The sequence below is a fragment of the Mobula hypostoma genome, chromosome 17 (genome assembly GCF_963921235.1).
Source record: "Mobula hypostoma chromosome 17, sMobHyp1.1, whole genome shotgun sequence".
NCBI classification, from domain to species: Eukaryota; Metazoa; Chordata; class Chondrichthyes; order Myliobatiformes; family Myliobatidae; genus Mobula; species Mobula hypostoma.
The window spans coordinates 39,790,963-39,814,850 of record NC_086113.1 but is presented as its reverse complement, the minus strand read 5'-3'; the positions used below and the strand labels follow the sequence as shown (position 1 = coordinate 39,814,850).

The following is a 23,888-nucleotide window of genomic DNA, read 5'->3' as shown; positions in this document are numbered from 1 at the left end:
TAGGTGCAGGAGTAGGCCATTCGGCCCTTCGAGCCTGCACCGCCATTTATTATGATCATGGCTGATCATCCAACTCAGAACCCAGCCTTCCCTCCATACCCCCTGACCCCTGTAGCCACAAGGGCCATATCTAACTTCCTTTTAAACATAGCTAATGAACTGGCCTCAACAGTTTGCTGTGGCAGAGAATTCCACAGATTCACCACTCTCTGTGTGAAGAAGTTTTTCCTAACCTCGGTCCTAAAAGGCTTCCCCTCTATCCTCAAACTGTGACCCCTCGTTCTAGACCTCCCCAACATCGGGAACAATCTTCCTGCATCTAGCCTGTCCAATCCCTTTAGGATCTTATACGTTTCAATCAGATCCCCCCTCAATCTTCTAAATTCCAACGAGTACAAGCCCAGTTCATCCAGTCTTTCTTCATATGAAAGACCTGCCATCCCAGGAATCAATCTGGTGAACCTTCTTTGTACTCCCTCTATGGCAAAGATGTCTTTCCTCAGATTAGGGGACCAAAACTGCACACAATACTCCAGGTGTGGTCTCACCAAGGCCTTGTACAACTGCAGTAGTACCTCCCTGCTCCTGTACTCGAATCCTCTCGCTATAAATGCCAGCATACCGTTCGCCTTTTTCACCGCCTGCTGTACCTGCATGCCCACTTTCAATGACTGGTGTATAATGACACCCAGGTCTCGTTGCACCTCCCCTTTTCCTAATCGGCCACCATTCAGATAATAATCTGTTTTCCTATTTTTGCCACCAAAGTGGATAACTTCACATTTATCCACATTAAATTGCATCTGCCATGAGTTTGCCCACTCACCCAACCTATCCAAGTCACCCTGCATCCTCTTAGCATCCTCCTCACTGCTAACACTGCCACCCAGCTTTGTGTCATCCGCAAACTTGGAGATGCTGCATTTAATTCCCTCATCCAAGTCATTAATATATATTGTAAACAACTGGGGTCCCAGCACTGAGCCTTGCGGTACCCCACTAGTCACCGCCTGCCATTCTGAAAAGGTCCCGTTTATTCCCACTCTTTGCTTCCTGTCTGCTAACCAATTCTCCACCCACACCAATACCTTACCCCCAATACCGTGTGCTTTAAGTTTGCACACTAATCTCCTATGTGGGACCTTGTCAAAAGCCTTTTGAAAATCCAAATATACCACATCCACTGGTTCTCCCCTATCCACTCTACTAGTTACATCCTCAAAAAATTCTATGAGATTCGTCAGACATGATTTTCCTTTCACAAATCCATGCTGACTTTGTCCAATCATTTCACCGCTTTCCAAATGTGCTGTTATCACATCCTTGATAACTGACTCCAGCAGTTTCCCCACCACCGACGTTAGGCTAACCGGCCTATAATTCCCCGGTTTCTCTCTCCCTCCTTTTTTAAAAAGTGGGGTTACATTAGCCACCCTCCAATCCTCAGGAACTAGTCCAGAATCTAACGAGTTTTGAAAAATTATCACTAATGCATCCACTATTTCTTGGGCCACTTCCTTAAGCACTCTGGGATGCAGACCATCTGGCCCTGGGGATTTATCTGCCTTCAATCCCTTCAATTTACCTAACACCACTTCCCTACTAACATGTATTTCGCTCAGTTCCTCCATCTCACTGGACCCTCTGTCCCTTACTATTTCTGGAAGATTATTTATGTCCTCCTTAGTGAAGACAGAACCAAAGTAATTATTCAATTGGTCTGCCATGTCCTTGCTCCCCATAATCAATTCACCTGTTTCTGTTTGCAGGGGACCTACATTTGTCTTTATCAGTCTTTTCCTTTTTACATATCTATAAAAGCTTTTACAGTCCGTTTTTATGTTCTCTGCCAGTTTTCTCTCATAATCTTTTTTCCCCTTCCTAATTAAGCCCTTTGTCCTCCTCTGCTGAACTCTGAATTTCTCCCAGTCCTCAGGTGAGCCACTTTCTCTGGCTAATTTGTATGCTACTTCTTTGGAATTGATACTATCCCTAATTTCTCTTGTCAGCCACGGGTGCACTACCTTCCTTGATTTATTCTTTTGCCAAACTGGGATGAACAATTGTTGTAGTTCATCCATGCAACCTTTAAATGCCTGCCATTGCATATCCACCGTCAATCCTTGAAGTGTCATTTGCCAGTCTATCTTAGCTAATTCATGTCTCATACCTTCAAAGTTACCCCTCTTTAAGTTCAGAACCTTTGTTTCTGAATTAACAAATTAGTGAGGTACATTGGAATCTCTAGCATGTTATGAAAGCAAACACTGACAATAAAAGAAAAAAAGAGACAAGGTAAACTATTTAGTGCTTGGCTTATGCTACATGAATAAACATCAGGTGGCTGACCTTGAACACTGGTAGGACCATCTTTCTTCCTTTGAAGAGGTTCAGGGGTCACTGTCAGTTTTACCCTCAAGGTCTTGCTGCTGGTGGATGACTGGTTCACTGAAGCATCTACAACTTCATAGATGGTGTGCATCAGGCTGGACATGTCCTATATGAAGAAGACAGATATACAGGTGGTGACCAACTTCATTTTTCACACTAAAAAGCTCTTTGGTGCAGAGGAGTTTCTTTCCATAATAGAAAATGTGCCCAATTCCAACTCCCATATATCAAAGTTGAAAGCATACGAAGTACTCTGTTTAAACTTCATGTTTCTTGCATGTTCCTTTGATGGCATAATTAAAAGATTTTATTAATATTACAGTTAAATTTAACATGGCAGCCAGAGATTTCTTACAGCAACAGAAGAAAGCCAGATTACCATTGATAAGTTTCAATTTAGTGGGCCACTTTTTCCCCATATCTCTTAATATTCTACTCCAACTAAAAGTATAGCCTGACATTAACAATTAGTTAAGCAACCATAACCTCTTTGATCAAATTCTACCATTCCTTGCACTTTCTGACTGATAGCAATCTAATTTCATAGTTACATTCCCAATGTTCTGGATTCTTTCACATGTGGAAGTAGTTTCTACCTTCTCATACATCAAATCTTAACTATCTTGATATGGTTAAAAACGAACCTCTTCTCTCCAGATTAATCAGCACTGCATCATCTCAGACTAAGTATGTGTACATTTCCTCTGTTGAGCACCGAAAACAACTGAATAAGGTCTAGTGATGGTTTCCTACATCTGCAGCAAATTTCCAACCTGTCATATTCAAACACTTTCAAGGTAAAGATTGAAAAAAATCAATTGCGGCCACTTCGGTGGTGATGTCTGTTATCTGTCAAGTAGGGGACGGTGCACAATTCTGATTTGATGGAGATGGACATGAGAGTACGGAGGAACATCTGGAAAACTTCTGAAATGCCTGCTTTGCTGCTGCTGCTACTCTGTGGTAACCGGAATCTCCGGAGCAGAAGGACCCGAAATCCTCGGCTTTGCTTGTTTCAGCGGCCGGGGCGGGGTCGAAGGCGCTCAGCAGAGGATAGCGTTCGGGAGGCTGTATTATAGAGGCTGGTCGGAAGCTCTAAGTTTTCGGACGGATGGACTCAGTGTCGGCTGTGGCCGGCTGCTTCCAAGGCATTGGCAAGTTGACGGTGCCTGGAGGTTTATGGCAGAAGGTTTCTCCCTTTTGCTGCCTGCTGTCGGGGACTCAGGAGTTGATCGACTCGGGGACTTTTGAGACTTTATTTACCATGCCCATGGTTTGCTCGTCATCAAATTATGGTATTGCTTTGCACTGCTGTAACTATATGTTATAATTATGTGGCTCTGTCAGTGTTAGTCTTTGGTTTGTCCTTTTTTCTGTGATATCACTCCAGAGAAACATTGTATCATTTCTTAATGCATGTATGCATTTCTAAATGACAATAAAAGAGGACTGAGTGTACTCATAATCTAAACTGTAATGTTCACCTGTCCACTAGGTTCTTTGCCTTAAATCCAACTCTCACTTCAAAAAGATTGTATCAGAAAGAAAAATCCAAAAGCATTGAACTATTTAGAGAAGTGACTGGTAATTTCCACAGTGAATCTGACACTAGGTAAGAAACTATTGAAGGAAGTGGTAAGAAGGCACTGGGGAAAACATGAACAGGATTAAGGGGAGACAAAACGATTTAGAAATGCTTTATTGACACTGAAAGCAGCAGAACAGCCAAGGAGGAATATGGAGTATTAGGGTTTTCGGAACACCTTTGAGAAGTTGTCATCCAAGATGTTATTGGGTAAAATGAGAATACATGGTAACAAGGATAAATATCAGCCAGGACTAAGGAATGGGAACAGGAATAACAGGTCATCTTCCAGTCAAGAAGCCATGACGAGCAGGACAGGGAAAGTGTTCACAATTTAGAGCAGTATAGGTGAAACACATCCTTGTTTGTTGATGATTCAATCCTGGATGACACTGTGGGTCATGAGAAGGATGCTGCAAGGCCTCCAGGAGATTTTGACAACCTAGTGGCCTTGAATGTATGAGACAGACTATAATGCAGAAAATGAGAGATCATATTTGATTAAGATAATGCATTTAAAAAAAAATGAGGATACATTGAAAGTCATTGATGTTCCAAGGGACCTGTGTGTTCTTTGTACATTAAAGGTTAATAATTAACATGCAAGGTAAGCCATCCATTAAGAAAGTTGCAGAAGGATTCAGGTTTAATAACATCTTGCTTCAATCACAGTTGGAACATTGTGTACAGGTCTGGTCTTCTTACCCAAAGGATTTACATTTCTGATAAGAAGGTTCTCCAGATCGATTTGTGAAAGTTATTTTGGGGACGTGGGGGTGGGGAGCCTGCTGTCCACTCAGCGAGGTTCAGTATATTGAGAGAATACTCTTTTGTATTTAGAAGAATAAGGGTGGACAGCGCAAATACAAGGATGGGTCACCACCTCGAAATAAGAGTCAGCCTTTCAGGACTCGGATGAGAAGTAACTTCTTTACTATAGACAATAAATCTTTGAAATTCTTTCCTCAAGGCGGCTGTGGTACTTATTATCTCTAATACATGTCTAGCATTTCTCTGCAAGGCCCAGTGTAAAGACTAAAGGGTCTGAATTGTTTGGCATCAGTTGGCAAGTAACCCATGTTGCATTGAATTGACTCCTAACCTGCAGGGCTATTTTCTGCAAAACACAATAGTCAAAGGGCTTGTAAGAAGCCAGCTATCTTCAGTATCTTGAAGATGAGTACTACTTTGACACTTGGAGCCCAAATCAATTTGCAACATATTAACCTGTTACCTGCCAACCTGTGCAGAAAGCAACATGTCAATCAATTCCCCACCACAACCCCTAATTGTCAAGTCAAATCTCAATACCAGACCTTTACACTTCCCTTCATTGCCTTTGCCCAGCCACTGCTTGTTCTAAAATTAGCCAAAATCAACAAAGGCGGAAAAAAACCATTACAGTTCACACTGATAATTCAGTTTAAACTTCAACGTTCAACTGAACAATGCATGATAAATGTTTTGTTCCAAAAAGGCAAACCATATAAAACACATAGGACAAAGAACAGATGTTGGGACAAATCAATTAAAAAATATGTAATATAATGGATGAAAGAACTTGTAAAGAGATTAATGACTGTTCCAAAGCTAACAAGTTAAAAATTACTGGAATCTCTTTGCAATAAAAACTAAACTCACACTAGATTCCCCACAAGAGATTGTTCATTTCCTATTTTCAAAGTATGTGTTTGAATAACACTGGTGCCTCAGCTTCTCCCATGCCAACAATGCTGATGGACTTAAGATGGGTAAAACTGCTTGTAGAACACTTTACTTCCAAGTTGCCTCCTCTGGTCTTTAACTGAAGCATTACTCAAACATTTCAATATACTTTAAGCTTCACATCTAAGCTTTGAGAAAAGTTTGTTTCACAGCTCCACTACCATTGCTAAACAAACTGTCTCCTTAGTTCCCGACTTCCCTCCTGTCATATTTTAAACCCCTCCACCCCACCTCTATTTCAGCAGGTTCAATACTACTTCTAAACCAACTGTCTTCTTAAGCACAAAAACACAACAGATGAATAAAGGAGCAGGAGAAAGTGATCATCCACCCAAGCATGCCGCACCATTCAATATAATCATGGGTGATTCTAAACAGGCCTTAACGTGTTTTTTGTGCCATTTCTCTATACTCCTCTATTCCTCAATTTATCAAATGTTTACCCACTTCCACAAGAACTATTTCCAATGACCCATCTTCCACACATACTGGGCAGAGAACTTTAGAGATTCATCACCCTCTGTGAGAGAAAAAAATTCTGCAGATGTGTCTTAAATGACCCCAACCTCTGACTTCGCCGTCAACGTTTACTGCCTCCTCTTTACGAGCCTTTGTGCCCGACGCTGGTCCCCTAGGCCTGAGTCAATGTAGTAGTAGTTTTTACGAGCTTGGCTAACTGCAGTGAAGTGCTTCCTCAAATTATTCTAGCAGCGGCAACATTGGAACCTGCACTCCTCGAGACATTGAAAAGATCTCAGTTGTGGCAGCAAGCTTTAGTGGGTTTTATCTTCTAAAACACAATTTAGAACTTTAGCATTGTCAGAGTCACTGAGCCCAAAAATCAGTCACTCAGCCCACAGCTGCCCATGCTAACAATCCAGTAACCATACACTAAGGAGCAAGCTTGGAAGGATGAAAAAATTAAATAAAAGTGAGGATGAAGAAAGTTTGTCGAAAGTTGGTTATGCACCTGCAGACAATTCGCCCACCCATGAGCTGCTTAACCAAGGGTACAACAGCAAAATTTGCAAGTTAAAACACCACAACATCCTAAAAAGCAAAACAAATGTAAATGTACCTCCTTAGTAACCTTGCCACTGTTGTCAAAATCATAAAGAGTGAAGATCCATTCCTGATGGTTATCTTCTTCAACAGACACGTCACATTCTAGCTCCTGAAAAGAAAGTGCATTTCTCTGTTCTAAATCTCTCCTCTACTGTGGGATTCTTCAACAGACTGAAATTGTGTAACCCAAGGTAAATCACCACACCGATGTATAGCGTGCCAGAATGGTAGATTCTGCTGTAGTGGGGAAATACAGGAGGCTTAGCATTGCCTCAAACTTGGGGCAGCTTTAGCTCATTTCTAACTGAAACAACAAAATCTTTTGCCTTCTTGTTCTTAATTCCATTAGAATAAAATTTGAACAATATGCGTTCACTTTTTGATGAATTACTGGCTGGTGATTCAGAGCTTGTTGATGCAAGTTGCGCCCTTACACATCCACAGCAATTACCCTTATTAACAGGTTCTATATTTGTTGTGTTTTTGTGGCATTTCAGAAGCAGTTAAAAGTCAATAGGCTTTCCTTGAAACTGGTCATCAAACCCAAATAAACTCTTTCTCTGCCATAGATGTTATCTAACCCTGCTGAGCATTTCAATCATTTTTGCTTTTAATTGTGGGAAAGGTGTAACAGGGACTGAAAGGTCCACTCCTACACCAATATTGGCCCCTGGACACTCAGCGGGGATTTGAGCTAACAACTGTGCAGAAGGCAAAAGTCCCCAGCATTATAATCCTGATTATTCTATCCATACTCAAGATCCCATTCCAGCGGGATTGCAGAATTACCTCACACTTGGTACCTGTAATAAACAAACGTCTTGTCAACGCAACAGCAAAAGTTGAAAAGACTGTTTTGCTTGTGAAGGACACAAACTGACTTTGTTCTCAATATTTTTCATGTTGCACAATATACCCCACAGCCGCTTGATAACAAATTTGCCATTTTCTTGGTTTTAAAACTCACATCAAAGTTCAGCCTTTTTTTGCTTGTGCCTCTGCTGGTTTCTTTACTGGGACACTTTTCTCCATCTTCCTGAGTGAAAGCTGACGTAATTCCATCACATGGTTCCACCTTTTCTGGGGGAAGCACCACTGGAGAAAGGAGAAGACATGAACAATGATGAATTCAGTTTTATTCAGTATTGAGGAAGAACTTGTTTTTACATAGAGACCTTTGAATCTTAGAGCACACAACACACTTTATAACCAATGAAGTAGATTTGAAGTGTAGGTATTGTTTTAATGCAGGAGATATGGAAACCAACAAATTCTCAAAGTTAAAAACAAAATATTCATTTCAATGGCTAGTTGAGGAATAAATATTAATCCCATATTGGGAGTGGCTCCAATATCCTTCTTTGAATAGAGCCATGGTGGCTTTCACATCCACAGGTAAACAGACCCTTGGTTTATCTTTAGAAATAACTGGAATTTTTAATAGTGCAGCACCTCATCTGTAGTCTTTGGAAATGTTAGACTCGGAGCTTGATTAGTTTATATTTATGACAAGCCTTCCTCAATATCTAATCCACTTAGCCAGGGAGATTTGGCTACATGTGCATTACTTTTATATTCATCATCTTTTTTGCTCCAAAGATAAAGGTGAAGTTGTTCTTTAAAGTTTGAAATTAAGTGATAATTTTGGATCCATAATTTTGAAACTGGCCCTGAATTACTGATTGGAAGGCACAAGATACCATAATCTTTTGCCATGCCAGAAGGAAGATACTAAAGACTTCCAGACCAATATACACTGGCTATTAATACTTGGTTATACTTACTTACAGATTGAATAATAAACAACAAATATTACCAAGATATAATATGTCTCAACACAATTGTGTAATTCCTTCTGGGCTCAAACTGCAAATGAAGGAATTGAAGCATACAAGACAAGTTGATGTTCTTGGAGCAGCAATGAGGACATTTCAAATTAATTTACATCCACAGCAACTGAGTGTTAGCATTTCCTATATTATAACAATGCTGAAAGATTGGATCCCAGTGAATGATCAACCAAGCAGTATTCCAATAAAAGCCATTTGCTATCCAAACTCAATCCTATTGGCTACTAGCTCACAACAGGGCCAGAGTCCCATAATCTTGATACAATCGTGCAGCAAACCTTTATAGGACCACATGATAAATGCTCTTCTCTGTATGTATATTAGTACTTCAGTGTTTCTGTGTTATTCCATGTGCCATTTACAGCTTATGAGTGGATTCAGGTCCCATTCCAGGGACTTTGGACAACAAAAAAAAAAGATATTCTCAGTACTGCACCAAGGGATTGCTGCACTAACAGGACAGCTGCAATTCAGTTCAACCAAAGCCCTGCGTCAGAGGGCTGCACCATCCTGCTGTTCTGGCTACACCCATTTCTCAATCAATATTAACATCTTACCTTCAGCACAGTGCAAAAAATTCGGGAGAAGTTTAGATATTTAAGAAGGGGGTTCCCGAGCCAAGTCCCAAATGAGCTGTTAGCCCGGTTTCAATGGTGGGCTGAAATCCAGAATCCCCATCATTGGCGGAAACCTAAATTGATGACTTTCTGAAGTAGCATGACTGATGGAGGAGATAAAGGAAAGAATCTGAGCACACAGATGACAATTCTGAAACAAAAACATTGGCATTGCCGACATCGGTTTGTGAGCAAGGATGAGGTGGGTGAGGCACAATGAGATACAAATGCCAAGTTCAGAATGACATCAAATTTAAGGTAATGCGGAAGAGTTAGCTTTGAGAATGTTAGCATTCACAAAAGTCCATTGGTTGGTGCTTTGATATTGAATCTTCTTTCCTTCCTTCTGGGTTTCATTATTTAATTTTTTCTGTGTATGCAGGCTTTTTGTCTCCCCTTATACAATTCACAAAAATTTCCAAAGAAATAGAAATATTTTCCCGTGTAAACAATGGACATAGCTTTTAAAAGAGCAAAGGAATGTATGGCTCAGGATCAAGACAGCCAACCACACTGGGCCAAATGGCCTGTTCCTGTTCCAGATTGTTAAAGTTCTTGCAGTCCCAATGTGAAGTCATATAAGCAGTACATTAATTAGGTCAAAGGCAACTCTGTTTCCTCAGTGTATCATTCACGTTAATTATCTTGGCCAGCCGACAGCTCACCAAAGCCGGTAACCAAAAACAAAGTAAAATTCCTACAGCTTCTGAGCAAATACTTCATACCTTCACCTACTAAAGGTTTGGAACTTGTACTTATATAGTACATTTCATGCTTTCAGCATCCTCAAAACATTTGCAACAATTTGCACTCAAGAGAAAAATTTGACTCCAAGTGAGCAGAGGATTTCAGGACAGATAATAAAGATCTGCCCATTGAGGTAGATTTCAGGGAGCATCTTAAGAGACAGCCGGAAATTGAGAGCCTCTATGACTGAGGATTTTAAATGTTGCACAATGTCATAGGTTAATGGAGGTGAAATAGGTAAGCTCAAGTATAATGGGTGGATGATGACAGTTTTATATGGTAGATGATGTTAGCTGGAGAGCAACAGGAAAAGTCAAGTCAAGAGATAAAGGGTTGGAGTGGGATGCAGGGATGATCCAAACAACAGGTGTGCTGACGCAAGGACTTAATACCAAAGTTAAAGTTCAGAAGCATGGGGAGAAGATGTCATAGAGAATACTTTGGCTGCAAATAATAAGAATGAAACCCACTGATAATTTCAAAATCAGACAATCATCAGACTGAGACACCAGAGATGTTGAGCAATCATAGGGTCATGTCAGTGTAGGACTATCCAGCTGGAAGATAAAGGAGGGACATAGAGAAAGATAGAGTGGCAAATTTTAAAAGAACAAGATAATTTCAGGACTACAGTTCAAAAACAGAATTGAGAAAAAGGTGGGCTTGGATTTGGAGATGTAGACACACAAGGAGGTTGGATGTGACACAATACTCTGAATGAGCAATAAATTAAGAGAATGATGATAGAGTTGGTCTCAATAGATTTAGAAATGGCGCATCAAAACAGGAGAGAGAACTGTTAGCAAAATTAGCTCTCACTGGGCCCAGAAAGAGATCGGAAGTCAAGAATTTTGTTGGGTAGAACCCAGAGGCAGGTCTCATGGAAAAGATGAGACCAGAGAGAGCAAGACACACTGGGAGAAAAAGTGGCCACAGATGTTATTTAATAATCAGAGAAGTGGGAAAAAAATAGCTAGTTTTGGTAGTGGATATGGCCTAGTCCATCACAGATAAAGCTCTTCCCACTATTCAGCACATCTGCATTAAGCGCTGTCACAGGAAAACAGCATCCACCATCCAGGTCATCCTCTCTTCTCGCTGCTGCCATCAGGAAAGTGGTACAGGTGCCACAGGGCCCACACTATCAGGTTCAGGAACAGTTATTACCCCTCAACCAGAGGGGTAAATTTCACTCATCTCATCACTGAACTATTCCCACAACCTGTGGACTCACTTTCAAGGATTCTTCCTCTCAGGTTCTTGGTATTTATTGCTTATTTATTGATTTTTTTCTTCTGTATTTGCACAGTCTTTTACACATTGATTGTTTGTCTTTCCTGTTGGGTGTGTTTTTTCACTGATTTTATTGTTTCCCTTGGATTTACTGTGTAGGCCTGCAAGAAATCAAATCTCATGGTTGTATATGGTGACATATACGCACTTTGATAATAAATTTACTTTGAACTTTGCTTCAGGGCAAGTTCACACACAGCAGAGGAAAATATCATCCATCTTTATGATAAATTATGCATTTCTCGAAGGCAAGACTAGTTTAAAAGTTTACTTACAATCAAGAGACAACAGGGTTTTCCTTGTATTTCAGAAAAACTTTGGAGAGCAAGACTTTTAGAATGGTCCAACCAAATCTGGCGAGAGATGGTGAAATCAGTTTCCCATCAAAAACATTCAACCTTGGTCTGAAAGTACTTCAGTGGAAATATGAGGCATGGGGAATGACTAGCCTGAGGGTGGGATGCTTTTAACGTTTGAAGTGCAAAGCTCCAAAAACTGCCATGCAGCCGAAGGAGATATTGAGAAATGTATTGTGATACCTGTCCGAGAGTAGGTACTGTTTAATGTAGGAAATGCAGCTGCCAATTTACACACAGAAAGATTGCAAAAAACAGCAACAAGATAAGGGATCAGGTCATCAGCCTTGAAATTATGTCAGCTGAGTGATAAATTTTGGCCAGGAATTCCTTCTACTGGAAAGGAACGTGCCATGCAGGAAGGCTTTTAAGTGATAGCACAGATGGGATTTTAAACAAGCCAGGTGGTAGAGAAGGCCAAAAGTAATGGAAACTTTGGTTGCAGGGGAAAGATTCCAAGACAGAAATATTCACAGAAATTTATTTCATATTAGAAAATTCTGGAAATTCCTAGAATTGCTGGGACCATTTTGTTTAAAATTATTTTACAAGTATATACAACTTACTTCAACTGGGTAATGAGCACAATTGGACAACGTGCATTGCCTTGATTCCATATGGCTACAGTTATCTCAAGCTTCAAGCAAGAGTCTTCGATTAACTAGTTCTCTTGGAATCTGGTCAGGAGACAAGTGTCATACATTCGTGTTTCATGATTGGATTCCCAGAGATATGGTTAATCAAAGATGGGTGCTTGAAGCTTGTGTGTAACTGCAATCATTTGGAGACATTTCCCAGATGGGAAACCAAAGAGAAGGAGTTAGTGTGTGTGTGTGTGTGTGTGTGTGTGTGTGTGTGTGTGTGTGTGTGCGCGCGCGCGCGCAGTTGGTGAAAGAGCACTCATGCCTAATTTGGGCCCAGACTGTGTAGCAAAGCCCAGTGGTAAATGTTAAATATTGACAGTATATTGAGCACTGCACAGTAATGTGCTTCAGATAAAGCAGTGTAATACGTCCATTGGTTTCAAGGTTTCCAGAAGGCAAGTTGCCACATCAAATGTTATCGCTGACAATAGAAGTTCTTGGTGCAGGAGGTAACATGCTAGTGTGGACAGAAGATTGGCAGGCTAACAGGGTGTAGACATCACGTACATGTGGGTCTTTTTTTCTGGTTGGCAGGATGCAATGATAGGTGTGCTGCAGAGATCAGTGCTGGGGTAAACATAAGTAACTTAGAAGGCAGACCAAGAAAATGATTGCTAAATTTACTAATGACACAGGAAGGAAAGGCATGTTAGTTTTAGATGACTGGTTTAGTATGACTGGAACAAGTGCATTGACACACTTTGGAGACCAAGTTGGCTTGAACTTGTTAAAGGCAAATTAACAAGAAAAAGAAAAAAATCCACAACTGCTCCCCAAGAGTCAGGAAGACTCTACGGTTCTTGTAATGGTCTCCATTTGCATCCATTACTGTAATTCCAACTCTACCTGCAAACTCAGTCCTGGTAAACTGTTCCATCTCCTGGTCCTGCCACATCATCAGTCCGCCTCTAATGATAAAACTTGCTTGATGTCTTTTACTGAACCAAGGAATACGGCTGTATAAGTGAAGCAAATTGCTTTAAAACTTCCATTCAGCCAGATCAAAATTGGTTCTCCCAAGATACTGACTATGGACAAACTATAGACATCCAACCTGGATCTTCATGGATTCACTTTAGAAGCAATAATCTTGGTCTCACAGGCTACTCATGAACTCATGTTCTTTAAAAGTTGCTTTCAGATCTACAAGCAGTTAAAAAAGGTTGAAATCTATTGCAGGGGGCTATTATATTTCCTAATCTGCTAATAGTAATCAAAAGACTCCAGGGTCCTCATGTATCTGTTGATCAATAAAAAGCAAGCATTCCTGACTTGATCCATGGAGATATTTGGATTTTTGCAGCCAAGGGCAACAGGAGGAAACGTAAAGCCTGCATACCCATAGCATGTCTTCAGGCTCTGGCTTCAGTTCCCATCTTTATACGCCAGAAACTATAGCCAAAAAAGCTTATTGATGCCATTTCCGTTTGAAATGCACAAAATGTGCAATTCTTCTCAATGTAATTGTGTAATGATATCACATATCATTAATGCAAGCTGAAGTAATTTCACTTACAACAGGAGCTAGGTCTTTACAAGGAAGAACATATACTTTTGTGTTTTCGCAACCAGTCACTGCTGAAATAAAAGGAAATGCAGTAGCCTATTTGTGAAAAACAATATTCCATAAATATTAATGAGCAAGTTACCAAAAGGTTAAATATTGACAGACATCTGCAAGAGCTCTAGAATTATTTCAGAATAGCTCTGGTGGACTCTAATAGTCCAACCATTAGAGGCTGGGAGGAAAGAAACTTAGGAAGTGGTATCGCCAAAGTACCACTTAGAAACTTATAAATGGGCTTGTATCTATGAAGGATTGTACGTTAAAAAACAAGCAGCTTGCATTGGACTACTAACATTTGATCAATTATTAAAGGATTTCTACCATTTAATAACTATCTTCACTTTATTTTCAAAAAAATATATAAATATTTAATTCATAACTGCTGACTCAAACATCTTTGCTGCTTTGTTTTATCTTAAAAATGGCAGATGGTAAACTAAAAATACCAGGTGGTAAAGCATTCAGGACAGTCCCACAAAGCTGCTGGAGCCTTTATGTTTATCTTTATACCTTTTTCCATTCCTCCTATCAAATAGTTCTTGCCTGAACCATTACCGCAGAAGTGAATTCCACAGCCTCAATGTGAATGGCATTTCTCCTGTCAAAGACCTTACCATTAACCTCGCATCCAATATCCTTCCTTTAAAGTAAAAAGATATTTGGGTTACTGCAACTAATTTCATGTTCATAATTGAGTTGAAATCTCACATTTAAAGATGGATTAAAAAAAACCACGCTGTTTTCTTTCAACAAATTATCGGCAATAATCAGAATTCATCTGCAAGATGCCATGGGTATTTTTTCCAGCAAGACTAAAATGCCAAGATTAACGCGAATAGTCCTGGATCTTGGGTTAACCATCTTAGCTCATCACACTTTAATGGACTTAGTATTCCCCAGACTATAAGCACCAGACCAAAACCAGCCAATTGTTCGTAGACTATAATAGAACGTTGGAACAGAATTAGGCCATTTGGCCAATCAAGTCTGCTCCACCATTCTATCATGGTTGATTTATTATCCCCTTCAACCCCATTCTCCTGCCTTCTCCCCTTAACTTTTGACACCCTTACTAATCAAGAAACTATCAACTTCCACTTTAAATATACCCAATGACTTGGGCTCCCCCACCATCCGTGGCAATGAAATACACAGTCACCACCCTCTGGCTAAAAAAAAATTCCCCCGCATCTCTGTTCTAAAGGAATGTCCTAAGGCTGTGCCCTCTGGTCCTAAACTTCCCCACTAAAGGATACATCTTCTCCATGTCCACTCTCTTTAGGCCTTGCAATATTTAATAGGTTTCAATGGTCATCCAAATGGCTGCTTGACCATGTGCTAGCCATGTGGAAAGTGGGCATATTGGATGCAGTCTATAAGCTGCCCTAGCTCCACAATTCTGAACAGATACACACTCCTCCATTTTTGACCTTCAGCCTACACAAATTTTCTTTGCTCCAGCACAGATAGCTGTGCCTTCAGCTAACTCAGGCCTTAAGTGATGAAACTCCCTCACTAACCCGCTCCTCCTCTGTTATCCTTTAATAAGCTCTTTAAAATTTGCCTGTCCAAGTATGCCTTATTGCCGGGCATCACATTTTCCCCAATTGCAGTATCGTGGATTATTCTGGGACCTTTTAAATGATCAATGCATTTAAAAATACAAGTTGCTATGTTTGTCAGGATCAGAGATGTATAGCAAAGAACTAAGAGCAAAGAACATTGGCAGTTCCCTTACTCCTTGCTCTTTTTTTAAAAAAAACTAGGTTTTTACAAAGGCACGACCTCAGTGAATGAATGAATTCAAGAGCAGCAGCAGCAGCAAGGAGATCACTTTACTGAGATTATAAGGTTTATACTAACCAAACCAAAACCAAACTGATTGGCAATTACACACCATCTAGAATCCTCCAGATCAACTATTTTAAAAAGAAATTTAGCCTTTTGATAGAGTGAGGTAACTAAGAAATGTATTCTGCAAATCTTAAACCGACAGATTGAAATAATTTACTCTACAAGAGATTAGAGAGAATAAAGGGTACCTGGAAGTTATTATCAGGTTATAATCTCACTGGAGAAAGGTCAAACAACATATTAAAAAAAGAGAGAACCATGAAATTTGGAGATGAAATGTGAGCCGATTAATCATTTCCAGATACGAATTATTCCTTTTTCTTTACTAAGCATACATGGACAATTTACTCCTGGTATTCGATTGGGATAACCTTGGCTCAATTTAGTAAAGAAAAAAAGCTTTTCCTTGGAACTTGAACATCAAGTCTCAAATGCTAAACAGAACCAGGTGGCTTGCAGATTTGTCACAGAAAGGTTTCTGTCATCTATTCATCTTTTCTATCACACATGCACACTCATTCATAGAGATAATTAAAATGCCCACTTTTATTCTCGAGAAGTCACGGAGACATGATCCACCATATCAATTTAGGCTGGCCCCAACAGATAACGTCAATACAAAGAAATCAGGCAGATTTTGAAATAAGATGTCAATTAGTGTTTGCCTTTATGGTCCAAACACCTGCAACCTATTTTCACTTTCAAAAAACACGATTTTAGATCACACACAAAAGTGATTTGAGACATGATGCATGGTAAATGGAAGAGGAATGGGTGACTCTTAACTATTACTTCCCAAACTTTTCCGGTACCAGGCACTTCCTGATATCACATACACTTCAAATTGATAGGAGATCGCTAGAATTATTCAACAAATAACAGAATTGTAAGAGACAAGTTAAACAGTAAATCCAAAGCAAACTTTACAAAATTCTCTGAAACACCAATGGGATCAAGTGTCAGAGAACAGGTTTTCATTTAGTCTACCTGCATACAGGCTTATGACATGGTGCAAACATCAATGATTTAGCCGAGGGACTTAAATGCCACTTTTCCAAGTTTGTTGATGATCCAGAACTTGTTTGGATTGTAAATATGAAGGAGGATGTAAAAAAGCTCCCATTTTTTCAGTTTGCAGTACAAAGCAAGCTTGGCTTTAAGACAGCAAACGTTTCACCCACCGAAGTAGTAATACACAGTTTTTAATTTTCATTCACTTAGTGTGGGTGTCAATGACAAGAACCATCCTTAACTGCCTTTAAACTGAGTTACAGCTAGGCATCTCAGAGATCAAGAGACCAATCACACACATTGCTAAGGGATCTGGAGTTGCACTCAGATTTGACAGAAAGCATGAAAGAACCGATTCCTTGAACATCAGTGAATAGATTTTTGCAGACATTCGAGGGTTGGGAAAGGCAAGGAAGTATGAAACTGACCAGCAAACATAACCAGTGCAGGCAAAGGCTGATTTGATTTGAACAATATCTGCTTAGCAGGGGAAACAGAGCAATGCGATGACGGTTTTAAGCATTCCCTCAATAGCTTGTAAATTTCAGGGTTCGGAATTCCTATCTGGGCCCACTCCCTCTCCGTTGGTAGTAAACACAGGTTTTGAAAAGGAACTAAAAAGCTGCCACAGACCCTAGGGCTTTCATTTGAAGACAAGATTTAATGACTGTTTTTAGTAAATAAGCACTTAGAACCAACAGCAATTTTATTCACCCGTAACTAATTAGAAATGCACGCAGCGTCACTGGGAAGTGACATTTAAACTCGCATTATCATCCCTTTGAAATCCTAAAACAGCTACTGACTTATTTAATTAGAACCATTCTTTAGAATACTTAATTCCTTCACTAGTGTGGGTGAAGAAATGCAGTAAACCCCAGGGTGTAGTTGACTGCTCTGTCACGAAATGCAGTGGAAGTACATCAGCAAAACAGGATTGCTCAGCTGAGCTGGATTAGTATGGGAATCAAACCTCTGAGCACGTGAAAGGACAAGGGAAGGAAGAGAAAAGCAGGATCAAACTCATTAAGCGATCAAGTGCCCAACATTAAATATGAGTGGAATGTACCGTATAATAACCATCTAAATAAGGTCAGATATAGCATTTCTATCAACTGGTAGAAAGACTATTAAGGTTATTCTTTCCCAGTTGCCTTTGAAGTTGTGTTGGCTAAGGAATTCTGGCTGCAAAAAATTGAAGTTTTCAAGACTTCAAGTTTGTAGTCGTCCATATATTTGATATTTCTAAAATGTATTTTCATGTTAAAGTAAATTTCTCTTCATCTTTGAATTAGTACAACTGATTATTAAGGGGACCTCTCCATCTACCATCTTTGCATTCTACCATCTTTTCTCAGTCCTATGTACAATTGAGAAATCAAGGAGATACATAATTAGCTCAGCCAAGACCTGCCAATGCTACTGAGATGTACAAGCTAGCCAAGCCGAGCAACTCACTCTCAGATTTTCTTCATTTAACTGCAAGTGCCCAACAAGGTTCAGGAAGGCGAGAATTGTGGTGTTCTGATGCCTTAATGTCTGTTGTATCATTCTTAAAAATAAAACATTTACACACACACAGGACAATTCTAGTAAGGAAGCAGTTAAGCATTTAACAGAACCAACCCACCACCCCCCCCCCCACCGCAAGTACACGTCATACTCTTCCTAGAGAAAGAAGAATGAGGGAGGTGCCTGCTGTTCAGGAGAGAAAGCAAGAGTGAGTGATCGGGAGTCAGAAAGGAAAACAGAAGAGAAGCACAATTAGATAAAAACAGGGTGAAGTGAGTGAAGGACTGAAGAAAGAGGGAGACAAGAGAGAATGAAAGATGAGAGAAGTAGGGGGTAAATTTTAATTTGTTTAATAGAATACAGGTCCAAAGAACCCGAAACTCTTAGTTAACAAATTCAGTTTTCTGTAAAGATTTAGTTGTGCAACATAGAAAAATGTGAGATTCCAGTTTCAGTACAGCAAGGTCTCGTGGAGTAGAGTTAGAGTTAATGTCACCAACATATGTCGTGATATTCAATAACTTTGCTGTAGCAGTACATTGCAACGCATGATAAATATAGAAAAATAAATGCATTACAGTACGTATATGTATATTAAATAGTTGAATTTAAAATAGCAGTGCAAAGTCAGAAATTAAAAAAAAGGTGTTCATCCAGCAGCCCAGCTCTTTTCCCACACTTCCTCGGTAAATAGTGCATCTTTCCAGGTTTCCGTCGACGCAGTGTGTTGTTTGGCAGCTCTGAGGTAGGTGGACGTGTTCCGCGGGGATCGATCTGCGGGTCGTGTCATCGTGCGCTCCGGGTCGGGCCGAGTAATGGGGGAGGCACCACTGCCACTTCCAGCTGCCGGGGGCCTGGGCTGTCGATTGGGTTGGGCCCCGAAGCCGACACTTAATCCCGGATGGCCGGGCTCCTTGCTGAAATAAGCCCTTAAGCCGAGTCAGAGTTGCAGAGGTGAGGGTAAGAGTTCGGCACGGACTAGAAGGGCCGAGATGGCCTGTTTCTGTGCTGTAATTGTTATATGGTTATGGTTATAAAGACGAATAAACTATCAGAAGGCTTTACATAATGGCAAAAACTTAGAGAACAACTTCCTTGCTCTTCTTCAATTAAAGCAATGGGATATTCTATAAATCTGATATTTATAGTATTTGATAAGTAGCATGTTCATAATGCAGCACCTTATTGTGTGCTTTCATAACCCACAACTTTTATAACTCACATCATGTCTGGACATAATCTTAGAGTGAGACCATCACAGCTGAATGGTTTTTCTCCTATCTGTGGATTCTACATAAACCTCTGAAAGTACTCCATTAAAAAAAGCATTTTGCGGAGAAAAAGCAGGTTGGCACCCCCCACCCCCAAATAAAAACTACTTCATGTGTTCTCTGAATAGTTTCTGAGACATCAGATTATTTCATTTCCAGGCTAGCCACAATCTCCCCCAAGGTGAGATAAAAGTGGACTATTTAGTGTGCATGAAACAAGATGAAGCAGAGACATGAGCCACCTGCAGGAGGTTGTGCATTCGACTCCCACTTAAACAATCACAAACAATGCCAACACAACTACCTTTTGGAGAGAAGGGGAGGGGTGGTGCTTTTTTAAAATCCTGTTGATCATCCTTTCTTTCTACATTTCCCCCCATTCCACGTGGGCTACAGGAAAAATGCATCCCGCTCAAGTCTTATTTGCATGTGACCCCACTTAATGCAGTCTCAAGAACAAAGGACAGCAATTGGCAGCAGTAGACAAAACACTGGAACAGGAGATTTTAAAATAACACCAGCAATTATAGCTACTTTACTGAAGGCTCCACTGTGAGCAGCCAATACCGGCAGCTATATCCAAAGACTGTATATAGCTATACGATACTGTCTGGGTGGATTAGGCAAACACACAGAAAACTAAAAGACATTGTTACTTTCCTCTTTGCCATCTGGGCTTGTTTACAAGCATGTTATGCTTCACCCTGTCAGATTCCGATTGAATGCAGGTGGCACTCTGTTCTACCTGCCCTGCCTCTCCCAGTTGCTTCACTTGTTACAGTTTGTCATACTGCTCGCCAGAATCCACTGCCTCCCTACCATGCGTGGGAAAGGTCAATGCGGCTGCCTGCAGCCCCAGCTACTGACTCCATCCCTGTTCCTGACAACAGCTTGAGGAGCTTGTTGGCAATCATGGCTATATTTGACTATCAGGATAAGCTTCTTGGTTCCATATGTGCCTCATCCCAATTCTACTTCTACCCCCCGTAATACCACTCGGTAAAAACTGGGCAGCCATCATTCATCTCTTTGCTCCTTCCAGAGTTCTGAAGCTTCTGGCTAGGGCAACAGAAGTTGAAATTACTCAAACCTCTCTTGGCCAGATTCGAACATGTGAAAGCAATAATTCCATTGCTTTTTGACTAACGGTGCCTCTTGGTTCAGAAATTCTGCTCCATACGCAGAAGTCCTCCCACCAGTCAAATTGCACTTTGCTTTCTGCTCCTCTGATTCCAGTCTCTTGGGATATCCATGATTTTCATTTCTCCAGCCCTGGTGGCTGCACCTCCTAATGCCTATTTCCCTCCACCTCATTCTGTACCCCCCAAGTTGGTCCTTAAAAGCCACTTGTGGCCAATCCTTAGGTTAAATGATCTAAGATCTCTTCATGTGGTTCAAAAAAATCAGAAGTTGTCAGATAATTCTTGTAAAACTTTGAATATTTAAAATGTCAAAAGGTAGAAATTGATTAAAAGAACATTTCACTCTAGATTCCCATTGGCGACCTCCTCTAGCCTGACAGAACTTTCGAAATTCCCACCATACACCTTGTAGAAGTGAGGACCTGATGTTCTAAAACTTTACAATGCACCACTCTCTGCCTCATCCGTAAGAGGTGAGAGAAAGCGTCTAAAAGCAAAGCAGCTTCCTTAACTGGAATCTTGTCCACCACCCAGGACATTCATCCTTTTGCCCCCAGTACACAGTGCAACCCATCTCCAAAAGGAACAGCACTTACTTGCCCATACTACTTTGAAGGTACCTTCCAAACCCACAATCTCAGATAGCAAGAGGATTAAAAGCAGCAGGTGCATGGGAATACCAATAACTGCATGGTCCCCTCCACCACACAGCATCCAGTCTTAGAAATATTTGGTCATTCCTTCATTGCTACCGGACCAGGAACTTCTTCCCTGAATACATTCTGGAGGTAACTTCACTTGATGACACCCAGTGGTTCAAGATGGCTACTCCCTGTCATCTTCCAAAAGCAATTAGAGTCAGGTATTAAAGGCTGGCTTTGGCAGTGACACCCCCAACTCAAAGGCACAGAAAAGACATCCCTCACCAAAATACAGTGTTAAGTATTGCTGGATTCTACCAAATTTCATAATTTAAATCTCTCTTAAATTCTTTTATATGTGTAATGAAATGAAAGCACTAGCTTTATGACTTTGAGTGAGTACTTTCAACAGTCAGCTTCTGATGAATTGAGCACACATAGAACAAAATCAGTCTTCTAAATGTTAACTGACTTGCACCTTGTGGGCTTCTGACTGTGCTGCATTTTTCACTTACCCTCTAGGGGGCACTGGTCATCAAGGAACTGACCACCTTTCAGTTCTCCATTCAAAAGTTCCTGCAAAGAGAGAGAGAGAGAGAGAGAAAAAATACATTTTATAGACAAGTAACAGATGTGGGGGAATAGGAAAGAATCTCAGTCGATGAGTCATTAACAAAGGATATGCACTTCCCTGCAGAGAGGAACTCAGATAAAAAGAGCAGCAGCAAGTTGCATATCTGCTGCCCCAAATTCAAAACAAAACCACTGGTGATGAACAGTTTGTTGAACTGATTCAAGTATCCTTTCATTATTTTGAAAAGGAAGAGTTATGTATACAGTTGGACAACTTTACTGACATTGTTTATATTCTTTATGTAGAATTGTACAAAAGTGGGAATTATTTGACTTTTCTACTTGTGCTCTCATTGTTATAAGCTTCATTTAAGTCACTATGTTCTTTGTACTCAGTTTTCAGCTGCTTATCCACTTTCCCTGCCTGTTCTGATTAGGCATCGCATTGCTCAATAACTACCCTTCATGGTCCAAACCTTCAACATAAGGAACTTATCATCTGATGCTTCATTCTTTCAGTGAATAAGTTAATCCCCCCAAATTGCTCATCCACTGAGCAGCAAAATTCATTTTCCATTTTTACTTCAAGAAACACCACCTCCAGATCTCCCCTTTAACTTACAGTACTTTGATCTAATGAAAGGGACCCAGTTTGTTGATTTTCTTTTTAAACAAAACCACTCATAATAAATTTCATCTGTACTTTCTCACCACTAGCACAACCTTTCTGAGGACAAGCAGACAGACATCCTGTTCCAATAGTGCCCTGACAATAGATTTTCACCAGTTTAACATTCGAAATTGAAGTTTATATTTTATGATTTTATCTGCAAACATTTCTTGTTAAGCACATTTTTATTACAGATATTCTTCTCACTTCTAAGCTTTGTGGTTATAAACCTTTTCCAATTTTAGCCAAAGATGCCCAACATTTCAACCACATGAACCTTCCCACCTCCTTTCTTAAAACACACTTTTTAAAATAAACTTTCAGCCACTTGTCCCAGCGTCACCTCCTGTGGCTCAGTGAAAGTCTACCAATAATTTTTATCCAACGGCAGTGAAGTGCTTGACAGGAGTTTTGTCACATAAGTCCAAGTTGTCCAGTTACACTGTCATTCTGAGACAGCACCAAAGAATGAATGACCCAATACTCCCTGGAAGAGCTTGCCCTATGAAATTAGATATGAAGAGATTTGGCAATAAAAATAAGTACATGTTGCATAGAATTAATGCCAGAAATAGCAACGCAAATGCGCATCAAGAAAATAAAAGCATGAAACAAATAACAAAATCTGCAGAACCATTATGGATCAGGCAGCAGAGAAAATTGCAAACATTAAATTGCACAGAATAGACAATACTGTGGGGTGGTGGGTGGGAACAACTCAGTCAACTGTTTTATTAATGCTGACCCTTATCGCATTTGATTCAGCCTTCTCAGCACATCTTTCCATTTTTTGCATCCTCATTTATCTTCTCAATCTTAAACATCACATTCGTGGATTAAAGCAAAAACCCATTTTTATATTGAGTTCTGTTTGTAAGACAACTACCGCACAGAGTTCTGCAGCTTGCCTTTGCATTGGAACTTGCACCTGCAACTCATGCAATTGATTATTCTAGCCTGCAGAGTTAAAGCTATCTGGTGAAATCTGAGAAACCCTTTAATCTCCCTTTTCGACCTCTAATGGGGCTCAGTTTCTTATGAGCAACAGTGAATTGTTTAAATTCAACTAGCCTCTTGCAATGAAGTTTCTCTAGAACCCATTACCTTGTCCTTGTCCCAGCCACCTTCTTTTCCTTCAGTTCTTTTCATCCCTGTGAATCATCTGTACCATGCCCAAAAAGTCTAAGTGCATAGAAAGTTTACAAATCTACCAGCAAACAGCTGCCACTAATCAGAAATCCTAACAGATGATCCAGAAATTTTTTTAAAAAACACTCAACTCACACAGATTTGCTTTAAGGGGGAAGGTTAGGGGTTGCTATAATTTTTAAAATTGTGTTGAAAACAGAATACAATCTACCCCACATCTTTAAG

At 40.2% G+C, this 23,888-nt stretch overlaps 1 protein-coding gene across 3 annotated transcripts in view; it reads right to left on the bottom strand.

Moving 5' to 3' along the window:
- nkd2b (NKD inhibitor of WNT signaling pathway 2b) overlaps positions 1-23,888 on the bottom strand; it is a 116,463-nt gene that overhangs the window by 7,151 nt on the left and 85,424 nt on the right. Inside the window, exons 4-7 of one of the 3 annotated variants that reach the window (XM_063069750.1) lie at positions 21,787-21,847; positions 7,734-7,861; positions 6,780-6,875; positions 2,350-2,497 (exon numbers count right to left, since the gene is read on the bottom strand). In XM_063069750.1, coding sequence (XP_062925820.1) covers positions 2,350-2,497; positions 6,780-6,875; positions 7,734-7,861; positions 21,787-21,847 — 433 coding nt within the window. The remainder of the gene's footprint in view (positions 1-2,349; positions 2,498-6,779; positions 6,876-7,733; positions 7,862-21,786; positions 21,848-23,888) is intronic. The other 2 variants (XM_063069751.1, XM_063069752.1) reach the window with 2 other exon arrangements.